Consider the following 12,267-nt stretch of genomic DNA (forward strand, 5'->3'; position numbering starts at 1 on the left):
ATGACAAATACAGATTTGGGAGGTATTAGCACATGGGCACTAAATGAAGCCCAGGCTGTGGACCAGATTAGTCAGGGTGAGTGGACGGTGAGGCGAGCTTGCAGACAGCCCAGAGGAAATACCAACAGTAAATCATCCTGCTAGGACAGAGTAAGTCTTGATGAGGAGGGGAAAGCAAGGTCAGGAGACAGGAGAAGAACAAGTGGAAGATAAAGAAATCAAAACCTAAAGAGGTGTTTATGGAAGGACTGACTTTGAAGGAAAGAAGAAAGAACAGTAAGTAGTGGAACAGGTTAGTAGAATAAGATATTTTTATGAGAACTGTTGTTATTTTTTGTTTTCAAGGTTCTAAAGACTTGAATGTTTATAAATACAAAAGATCCAAGAAAGAAGATCCAAGAAATTGGAAGAAACTGAAGATAGAGAAGAGAGGAGTAATTGACAGAACAAAGTCCCTGGGTAGGTAGGAAAAAAAGAGGATTCAGAGAATAGATGGGGAAATTATTCTTTTAGACATACTTATATACTTAGACACATATGCATATATATATATGCACACATGCAGGGATTATGTGTATGTGTGTGTTTATCCAGCTGGTTTTAAAAACAGTTGAAGACCACATACACACAAAAGTAACTATGTGAGGTGATGGATGTTAAGTTATTTAACTTGATTGTGGCAATAATTTCACAAATGCATGCATATTCTAAATCACCACATTGTTTACCTTAAATATATGCAATTTTTTATTTGCCAGTTATTCAAAAAATTAAATTTAAAAAACAAACTACAGATTTATTTCGAGAAAATTGATATCTTAACAATCATTTGGATCCTGGACTTGTGTACATGGTGTACATCTTCATCTATTTATGTTCTAAAAAATCTCAGCATATTTTATAGTCCTCAATGTAGAGGCTTTGCAAATTTCAGTTACATTTATTTTTAAATATGTGATTTTTTTAACATATATTTTGTACATTTTTATGTTTATATTATAAGGGAACTTTTAAAATTTAATAAAATTTAAATTTAAACTTTAAAAAGTTGTTTGTTGTTAGTATAGAAAATTACAATTGATTTACATTGTCTCCAAATAAACAAATAAAATAACTTCAAGGAGCTTTTTTAAGCCTAGGTTAAGTCAAATATATTCCAGCTCTGATAAAGGAATCATTGAAACACGGGAGAAACATTCACACGACTTTCTCTAAGACTGGAGGAAAGGAGAGCAGAATGGGTGCAGAGATAAGATAAATTTACGAGAGTGGAATAATAATATGAGGAGTTGGCTCCTGACAAAACTGAAGTCTGGGTTCTACAGGAGGAAAGTTCTGTTGATAGAGGAACAGGAATTTGGACAGTGGTAAAAGTTATATGTTCATTGTGAAGATAATTGGATAGGACTGAGGGGTCTATAGGTAGTAAAGACTATTTGCATGGTCGTCATTTTCTCCACATCCTGACCACATGAGCCGAGGATAACACTGTTTAGATTTAGTGGAAGTCTGAGCATTTCCAGGGAGAATGCTGCAGAAACCAATTGGAACTTAGAAGCTATTGATCCTGGAAGAAGGGATGGACATCTAGACTGGATAGAAAGAAAGGTAAAAAGCTCTGGTCTCAGCGGCTCACAAACTTCAGCATGCATCAGAGTCAGCTGGTGGCCTTGCTAAAAAGTAGGTTGCTGCCTCCAAGCCCCGCCTCTGATTCATTAGATCTGTGGTAGGGTTCAGGAATCTGCAGGCTCCCTGACGATGGTGATGATGCTGATGATGCTGGTCTGAGGACCTCACCTTCTGAAGCATTATTCCACGCCTTCCTTCTTGTTCCTGGTGACAGCACCAACTTCAGAGACAGATGGGTGACTCAGGAGGCACCACACCGTTTAATAAGGTTTCCAGAGACAAAACTTAATATAATATACCAAGAGGACAACAATTATGCTCATTTTAAAGATCAGAAAAATGTTACTTAGAAAAGACAGTGAGTTGTCCGAAATCACACAGTCTAGTTGACAGAGCAGACCCAGGTTGTTGTTGCTGTTGTTTTCCCACATAATGTCCGGTGCTCTTTCTAAACGGCTGCCTTCACTGCCTCCGTACTTGTCAGAGCATCTGTGATGGGGTGGGAAGGGATGCATTGTCTGCAGTGCCCACTGCCCCCAGTCCTACTCTTCCACATGGTCTGCCAAGCAGAGGCAATCGCTCTGTGGTGTGGGACCGTAGTCCTTCTGTGCAGAGCCTGGGGCTTTTGCAGAGCTCATTACAGTTCACATACCTGTAGAGATTATAGAGATTGTTTTTGCTGTTCTAGCTATTCCTGTCCTTTTCAGAACCTGTTGCACTGTACTTAGTGGGTCTGGCAATGTTTTTGAGCCCTATGAAAGTCCTAGAACTATATCAAAAGCCTCTGAATGGGAACACAGACCCTTTCTGTGGGCAGGGTCTACAACCATGCACTTTGTGCAGAGCCTGCGTGTCATTGTCTAAAGAGAATATGGCTGTTCAGAGCCCATAGTGGTTGTGGGACCTGTACGTGTTGCAGACCTTGTGGTTGTTTGCAAACATTTCTGTGCACTCTGCTGGTGTATACAAAGTCTGAAGCTATGGCTCCCCTTTGGCACAGGTGAAGAAAACCATGGCCCTTTCACCTGCCAGCAGCACAGCTGCTGTGAATGACTCTGACACTCGCAGGCAGGCTGCCTCCTCATTGGCATCCCTGGGCTGGAGCACCCGCACATCTGGCTCTCCATCCCCTTCTGCACCATGTATGTAGCAGCCCTGGCAGGCAATGGCATTTTAATTTGTCTCATCCTCTCCCAGCCAGGCCTGCATGAGCCCATGTACATATTCCTGTCCATGTTGGCCAGTGCTGGTCTCTTGCTCTCCACTTCCATGATGCCCAAAGCACTGGCCAACTTCCGGCTAGGTTCTAGCCACATTTCCTTTGATGGTTGCCTCGCCCAGATGCCCTTCATCCACTTCCTGTTTGTGGCTGACTCTGCAGTCCTGCTGGCCATGGCCTTTGACCACTTTGCGGCCATCAGCTCCCCTCTGCGATATGCCACAATCCTCACGAGCACAGTCGTTGGGAAGATCAGCGCTGCCACCCTCACCTGCAGCCTCATCCTCATGTTCCCATCCACCTTTCGTCTCAAGTGCCTGCACTATGGCCAGATCAACATCATTGCACACACTTTTTGTGAGCGCATGGGCATCGCCCATCTGTCCTGTTCTGATACCTCCATCAGTGTCTGGTATGGCTTGGCAACTGCTCTACTCTCCACAGGCCTGGACATCATCCTTACCACTGTTTCTACATTCCCATCCTCTGAGCTGTCTTCCGCCTCCCTTCTCAAAATGCCCGGTCCAAGGCCCTGAGCACGTGTGGCTCCCATGTCTGTGCCATCCTACTCTTCTACATCCCTGCCCTCTTCTCTTTCTTTGCCTACGGTTTTGGTGGGAGACGCATCCCACATTATGTCCATATCCTCCTGGCCAACCTCTATGCGGTCATCCCACCTATGCTCATTCCCATTATTTACGGAGTGAGGACCAAGCAGATTTGGGAAGGGGCTAAACAGATGTTTTTGCATCTTGCCCAGGAATCTAAATAAAAGTTCTCAATTTGACCTCAACTTAATCTCTTTCTGTATCTATCAGTTGTTCTTATATTCACCCTATCCTCTTCTCTACATCTTCCAGGTATCACTGTGCTATTATCATCTATGTCCCAATTTATTTAAATATACGCCCTACTCAAACCCACCTTTGATTTCTTTTTTTAGAAATATACGGTAATACCCACCCCACTTTCTTCCACCTATTACTCAATACCTTCCAATAACCCACTGTCAAGAAAAACTGATTGGGGGAAATGTGATAACTTATCTGAATCTACCATCCAAATAAGACTTTTCTCAGCATCCACTTGTGTTTTCCCCTTAACATGTGTATAAGAATATGTATTATAGATATATTCTATAATATATAGGACATAATATATACAGAACATCTATAATTTATCTATAATACATACAATATATAAAAATATATATCATATAATATATACATACAGTGCTTAGTATATAATAAGTGCTTTGCAAATATAGCTTTATTTGTATTGTTATTTTAAGTATTATTAACTAATAGTTCATCCAACTCAATTAATAGTTCATTACCTCATCATTAATAGAAAGCTGTCCTGAGACAAACCATAAGAGACTCTTAATCACAGGAAACAAACTGAGGGTTGCTGGAGGGGAGAGGGGTGGAGGGATGGGGTAACTGGATAACGGACATTAAGGAGGGCATGTGATATAATGAGCACTGGGTGTTATATAAGACTGATGAATCACTGAACTCTACCTCTGAAACTAATAATACACTATATGTTAATTAATTGAATTTAAAAAAAAGTAGTCCTGAGACCCAAGCAGATTGCATAATCATACATGAATTTTATTTCTATACAGAGAAATAGAAAAGAGAAAACAAGATTTAAAAAAGAATTAATCTAATATTATCATAACTGAATTCAACCAAATATAATTTTTAAATATAAAAATTAAATGTATTTAGAAATTGTTGTAGACATTGCTTTAAGTATACATACTACAAAACACATACACTCTATTGCTGTTTTGCAGACCCATCAAGTTCATCTCCTCCTAAGGTCCTGGTACCTGTCAATCTGATGCCTGAAATGCCATCTTCCTATATCTTTACATGACTCACTCCCTCCTTTCATTCACTTTTCTGTTTATATGTTTCTTCCAAAAAGACATCCCTATGATCTTCCAATAGTAAATACTTCCTTTTTTTTTTCAAGGCAAAACAACCAAAACCAAAAAAAAAAAAAAAAAATCCCACCATAAGCCAAGTCAAAAGTCAATGTCAAATTGGGAAGAAGTATTTTCAAGTTGTATTACAGATGAATGGTTAATTTTTCCTAATATATAAGGAGCCCATAAAATGTAGGAAAAAAATGATCAAAGAGGACAAAGTCAATTGGAATATGCTTAAGTGTTAAAAGAAAATGAAATTAAGACTATACCAAAATACAATTTCTCACCTGTCAGATTGGCATAAATTAAAAGGATTAACACTGTGTTGGCAAAGATTTAAGAAAACAAGCTCTCTCATACATTGCTCGTGAATATAAAATATGACAACTTTTGTGGAATTTGGAAATATCTTGACAAAATTCTCATGCATTTATCCTTTGTTCCAGCAACCACACAGGAAATTGCCTTTTAGACATATCTTTAAAGGTAAAAAACAATATATGCACACGGTTAGTAATTATGGCAAAATTTTTATAATAATAAAGTATTTGAAAAACTAAGCCCCACTGCTTACTAGGAGTAAGTTCCCCAAGTTCCACAAAGGCTTTATTTAAAGCCACACAGACTTGACTTAGAGAAAGTCACCATATTCAGTACATACTAGCCATTTGTCATTAGGCAGTATATTGAACCTCTTTAAACTTCTTTTCCTTCTCTGTAAAATGTAGTAACACCCACTTCAGAGTTGTTTTGATTATTAAAGAGATTAGCCTGACATAACAAAATAAATGGAGTTTTAATGGACATTTTGTTGCTATCAAATTTGTCACTATTGGGGCACCTGGGGGCTCAGTCAGTTAAGCGTCCCACTCTTGATTTTGGCTCAGGTCATGATCTCAGAGTTCTGTGTCAGGCTCTGTGGCCAGCCAGGAGTCTGCTTGAGATTCCCTCTCCCTCTCCCTCTGCTCATCCACCCCCCCCCCCCGCCCATCCCATTCTCGAAAATAAATAAGTAAATCTTTATTAAAAAAATGTGTCACTATTATGAAATAGCTGGAATACACTGCCTTTCAGGTATACTTGTGTGCATCTCTAGGAGAACCGTATTTCTATAGGTTAAATACCTAAAAGTGGAATATTTAGATGATAGATTATGCAATTTAAAATTTTAATAAATTATGTCACTTTTATTAATAAAAAAGCTTTTTTAAAAAGCCTTATTTACATATTTTTGTTCATAACAATTATGATTTGAATTAAACAACCCTAGCGTATCTGTTCCATTTTAGCAAATTCTTGGTAACTGCTTTAGTAACTTTTGGTAATGTATTCTTTTTTTTTTTTTTTTGGTCCTTCACCCCTCAGTCTGAATAACCTTGAAAAAATTGAGAACCTTGAAGACCCTGAAGGAAACAGAATCTCACCAATCTGAATTAGGAAACAGTTGTTAATTAAGAACAAGAAAGGAGATAATCTGTGTCATCACCCTGGACCTTCTGACAACACCCTTGAGCACCAACTATGCCCCCAGCATCCAGAGATGCGGCATCCTCAGAATCTGGGAGAAGTAAGAGCCAGCCAAGGAAAAAGCCAAACCTACACTACGGTATACCATGTACTGGATCAGCTTCCAAACTAGAACACCTAGAACACTCTAGCCCTTTCTCCATCTAGCCATCCTGGCTGAAAACAGCAAGGCACTGAGGCTGAGTCCTAGAGAAAAACTTCTCAAGAATTGTCAGGAAACATTGGCAAAAATTTGGAAATGGGAGAAAAAGATTACTGGTGCTCTTGGAATGGAATTTTGGATGTTGTCTAACAGACTTTGGGAATTATCTGGTTCTATAAGGATGTACTACTGTGATTATCTTTGATTGGGGTCTAAGCTATTTTGCAACCCTACAAATTGTAGAAAATGTTAACAAAGAAAATGTTTTCTGTCTGGCATTGCAAATGACTCCTGTTCATGACAAATGAAAGTAATTTTGTCTGCTGAGAATACAAATTTCTTGTCAACTGCTGGCTCCCTCAGAGTAACCCATAAATAATCTGTTGATAAAACAAGGCAAAGTTTAGTCTTAATATGAGAAGGGATGGAGAGTCTTCAAAGGGAAGATGGTAAAGTTGAGATATTTATGAAAATTTGGAGTTCTGTGCAAGATGGGTCTTGCAATTCAGGGGCTTAATTAAGACTGGGTAAGGATAAAAGTTTAAGATTGATGGAAACATAAGGTAAGAAGAATTTTGAGGTAAGGAGGCTTAAGAAGTCTTAAGGAGAAAACTCTATTGAAGTTGATCACATATAAATGTATTTCTAGGTTGAATAATAAACTTATTTGAAATTTTTACCTTCCTGGACAAGAGCCTCCTAAAATAGCAAAATCATGTTGGAGTAGTAAGTTTTTATTAATGTAGAGAGTAAGTTATATAGGATGTAGAATGTTTCCATCCTCATTCCTTAAGTCATAGTGTTATTTGAACTGATTTTAATATCTTATTGGTTCCTTCCTTAATTAATGAATTAAATAAATGTTTGACATGTGCTTATTTTATACTTGTATAAATGTTGTGGATTTTATCTGTTTTAAATCCTTTAATGAGAAAGCAGATGAGAGCCTGGGAGAGTGGGGGAGAGAAAAAAATTATGTGGCATTAAAGACTCACATGAATTTAAAGTGAGGGTGTGTATGTGTGTTTCTCCAACCATGGTCAGCTAACTGGATGAAGAGAGAAGCAGCAAAGAGTCAAGTAAAAACAGGGTTGGTATTTTGTTAAGAACCCACAAAGAAGGTGGAGGATGGCAAAGTCTTTGAATGAACATCTCAAAGAGTGATTATGATAATGGAATTTAAACTGGGAAAATTGGAGAGTAATGCAGACATGGAGGGGGTGCTGTGGACAGGGAATAGGTAGCAGGAACCAGTTTCATTATGGTGGGATTAAAGGAAATTATGGTGATGGCACCTAGAGAGAGAGAGTGAAAGGACTGAAACCAAGGTCATAGAAAGTTTTTGTAATTATTGGTGACAACAGGGTGTGCAGCATGACTATGGGAAGGAGGGACAGAGAAAGGATGAAATACAAGCTCATTTTAAGAAAGGTAGTGAACAGAATGAAGGTCAGTATAAGCAAGGATCCTCTATGAATTGAAATATCAAGAATCATGATAAGAGAATTATGGAGAGAGAGAAAGAGACAAAGAGCCAGGGGCAAGACCAAGAATGTAAAGATAATATTCCAAGAAGTTGATAACATAGGGTATTTTACTGATAAATGACTATGAGTCTCTGATTGTCCAGTGGAGGATTTCAAAAGTTGAAGAGGGGTGGAATATGGAATCAAAACTAGGGATATCCAGGGCCTTATGGTGATGAGTGTGAGGAATGACCTTGAATCATGAGTTTCTTGCATAGTGACATTGTTCTTAATGGTCTCAAAGCATTGAGTGGTGGTGAGTATCCTGAGGAGGGAGGTGCGATGGGTCAGTCCAGGAGAACGCATTGTTGGCTGCTCTAGCCTCTGGAGATGTGGAGGCTGGGGAAGGACTGGTCTTCTCTGAGGCAGAGGTCGCTCTCTTGATTCCCGGGGCATCACTCCAACATTCCATGCCCCTTTTGGACAAGATGGACTTCACCAAAAAAAAAAAAGATGGACTTCACCTATTCTCTACAAGGCAGTCAAGTTCTCACAGGCTCCCTTCTGCCTTAAATGAGCAATGTTAGACACCAGGATCTCTTAGGTGCTTACAAAATATTTGAGGGGCGCCTGGGTGGTTTAGTCGTTGAGCGTCTGCCTTCAGCTCAGGTTGTGATCTCAGGGTCCTGGGATCAAGTCCCACATCGGGCTCCCTGCTCAGCGGGGAGTCTGCTTCTCCATCTCCCTCTGCTGCTCCCCCTGCTTGTGTTCCTGATCTCGCTCTCTCTCTCTCTCTCTGTCAAATAAATAAATAAATCTTTAAAAAAATATTTGAATCTTAAAAACAATATTCCCCATAATATAGAGGAAAGGTAAGCTGTAAAACCAAAATTAACCAATACTTAACTGTCTATTAACCATACTGTTAAGCTTCAATTCGACTCTCCTAGTTAATTATTTTGAACATGTGGGATGTGGCATGTTTTTCTTTGTTTTAAATCTTGGAGGAAAAATAAACATCCCTGAGGCCAAGACCTCAATATCACCATCTACTGGCCTCTGGTAATATCCAAGCCCTTTGTATTTGCTGTTCTTCAAGATCCTGTCACCGTTCTTGCTTGAGGCAGGCATTTCTTCCTCTTTCAATTTTCCCATTGGTGTTGCAGCATCCCTGACAAAACCACACACTGAAAATGACTGGATGTACTTTGAATACTTCCCTATAGCAGGCTTTTGGTCTCCTCCAGTCCCATCCCATTCTTTCCTCTTTTACCCCTCCCCCACCCACAGAAGTTTTCCTTGCCTTCTGTCCCAATCTGCATATGCAGGTATAGGTGAGTGAAGCCTGATGTCCTTCACCCTCCCTACAGAGAGTTTCACCTCCCTACTAGACTTCAGCAGTGGGCTGGTGTTGAGTGGACAAATGTAGGGGATTTTGCAAGTTTCAAGTGTGACCCAAGCTTGGGGAGATAGCAGAGAAAAGCTGATCTCAGGCCATGAAGTAGCTGTGTAAAGGCCATTGTCCCGCAGACCCTGATACAAAAAGCTAAATGGAAAAGGAGAGGCAGCCTTGAAGCCCTGAATAAAGGGATCGGGCCACCAGATAAGAGAGACTGAGAGGCCAGCAGCCCACATTTCTCTTTCTCTTTCTGCTCCAGGAGATAAGCCCAGTTTCCTTCCTTCCTTCCTTCCTTCCTTCCTTCCTTCCTTCCTTCCTTCCTTCCTTCCTTCCTTCCTTCCTTCCTCCCTCCCTTTTCTTTCTTTCCATTTAAATAAGAGTTTTATTGAGATGTAATTCACATACCACACAATTCACTTGTTTTGAGTGTATGATTAGGTATTTATTATGTTCATAAAGCTGTGTCCCTATCACCACCACCAGTTTTAGAGCACCCCAGTGACCCACCTCCCCCAACAAAACCAGTATCCCTTTTTCTTCCATCCCACCTTCCAGCCCTAGGCAACCACTAAGCTACTTTCTCTTTTTATAGATATATCAATTCTGGACATTTTACATAAATGAAATCACACAATATGTGATGTTTTCTGGTTGGTTTCTACTGTTTTCAGGGTTCATCCATGTTGTTGCATATATATCGGTACTTCATTCCTTTTGACGGCTGAATAATCTGCTGTGGCATGAATATACCACATTTGTTTATCCATTTAAAAATTAATGGATGTCAATGTAAGGACACAGAAATCTGGGAGAATTACTAATCCTGAGACTCCTATACTCTACATTCCCCATTGACTTTTAGACCTTGACAAGTTCCCTTACTATAGACATCTGTCCATTCCTGCTGATCATGACTCCTTAATACCCGATCAGTGACTCATATTTGCTAGCTGCTCAATATCCCATCTTCTTTGCTCTATGACTCTCACAAGGGCTCATACCATACTTCACAAGACAAAGTGATTAAACCCCATCCATATACTCCTTTACTCCTTTCTAGGACACTTTCTACCCCCTATAAGAGAAAAGAAAGGTTGAATCCAGAAATCACAGAACACACCCCCTTCTAGAAAGGTTTAGTACTGAGATCAGAAAAGCAGAACGCTGGCCGACCGTACTAAAAATCCAACAGGGGACATGAAAGGTGCAAAAATAAGATCTCTAGGGTCTAGAGTCTCACCATCCTTCCAATAGCTTAATGCAAAATCTATCTGAGATTCTCTTTTTTCCTCCCTCCAATATGTTGCTGTTGCAGAGCCTGATCTTGCCACCTCAGCAGCTTGCTTTATCAGTTAGTTCATATTCTCACTCTGTTGCCTTAATCTAGTTTCATGTGGACTGTTTTAATCATTAATTAATCGGTCTCCCTAGTTTCAGCATTGTGTACTTCCTAGCTGCCGCCTTTCCCAGACACCCAAAAGATCTACCCAAAATACAAATAGTTACACTTTCTATTGCTTATAAGATAATAAAATCAAACCCCATAGGGGTGCCTGGGTGGCTCAGTCAGTTAAGCATCTGCCTTTGGCTCAGGTCATGAGCCCAGGGTCCTGGGATCAATCCCCTGCATCCAGCTCGCTGCTCAACTGGGATCCTGCTTCTCCCTCTGCCCCTCGCCCCGCTTATACTCTCTCTCTCTCAAATAAATAAATAAAATCCTAAAAAAAAAAAAAACCCATAGAAGATATTTATTGAAAGGAAAGTAAACTAGACAACACATTATAGGACAACACCTATTTAGTACCTGACATGCCAGTTAATTTTAGGCAAACAAATATAAGTTGAGTTTCTTAGGGTTTTTTTCTAAAGCAGATTTCCATCTTTCACTGATAAGCTGAATTTCAGGTAAAATTTTACTGAATTTTACCTGAATTTTACTGAATTTAAAAATTCAGTAAAAACTGAATTGTCAAAGGCCTGTGAAGGGTGAGGGTGGGTGGATTGGGCTTGCATGAAGTAGGGGTTCAACACTGTGGGGAAATAAGAGTCCAGGAAATAAGAGAGATCAAGAAAAACTTAAGAGGACTCAAACTGATTTGAAAGATAAAAAGATGTTTTAAAAATAGCAAAGCAGTGTGGCATTTGACCTGGAATTTCAGAGTAGCTAGTCCCTTGAGAGAAATACAAGTCAGAAAAGAAACGCAAATTGTATCGAATGGAATCAATTATCCACTATTTGATTTATTCATTCTCACCTTGAAAAAAGCTTTTGATGAAAAGAGTTTTGAGCTAATTCCTGTACTAGATACCACCTTTCCTTTGTATCTTTTCCAGACCTAGACCTCAGACTTCTCCTTAAAAAAAATTATTATTGAAGTATAGTTAACATACAATGTCATATTAGTTTGAGACATACAACATAGTGATTTCACAATTCTATATATTACTCAGTACTCACTATGATAAGCGTAGTCATCATTGTCCACCATAGAAAGTTACTTCATATTATTCACTATATTCTCTATGCTGTACTTTTTCATTCTGTGACATTTATTTTGTAACTGGAAGTATGTAACTCTTAATTCCCTTTACCTATTTTGCGCTCCCCAACACACACCCCAGGCCTTCTTTAATATCGGGGCTCCCTTGAGCTTTCTCCTTGGCCCTTTGCTCTGTTCCTTCAAGGTGCTTTCCCTGGAAAGATGTTCCTTCAGTGTGATCCTTTGAATATCACTTCATATTTCTCTTACTTGTATTCTTCATCTGTTAACTCACCTCTTCTTCTTCATGTCCTCATTAAGATGTGAGAGTGAGAAATCTGGATGTACATCGAGAGTTACGTATCCTTAATCCCTACCTACACATTATCACCAATTTGCATTGAGAGAAAACCAATTATTTCACAAATCCATTCTCTTTTATCTGAACTCAAGAACATCTAAT

General features: G+C 39.3%; 1 protein-coding gene across 1 annotated transcript; it reads left to right on the forward strand.

The window, feature by feature from the left end:
- LOC123856470 (olfactory receptor 52B6) lies at positions 1 to 3,620 on the forward strand. Its single transcript, XM_045892665.2, is given in 5 exon segments — positions 1 to 76; positions 346 to 463; positions 2,608 to 2,693; positions 2,696 to 3,316; positions 3,319 to 3,620. Coding segments are annotated over 5 exon segments (1,203 nt in total).
- The last annotated feature ends 8,647 nt before the right edge of the window (positions 3,621 to 12,267 follow it).

The sequence above is a fragment of the Mirounga angustirostris genome, unplaced genomic scaffold (genome assembly GCF_029215605.1).
Source record: "Mirounga angustirostris isolate CCGP_5_RB_7025 unplaced genomic scaffold, mMirAng1.0.hap1 SCAF_13, whole genome shotgun sequence".
Taxonomy (NCBI): domain Eukaryota; kingdom Metazoa; phylum Chordata; class Mammalia; order Carnivora; family Phocidae; genus Mirounga; species Mirounga angustirostris.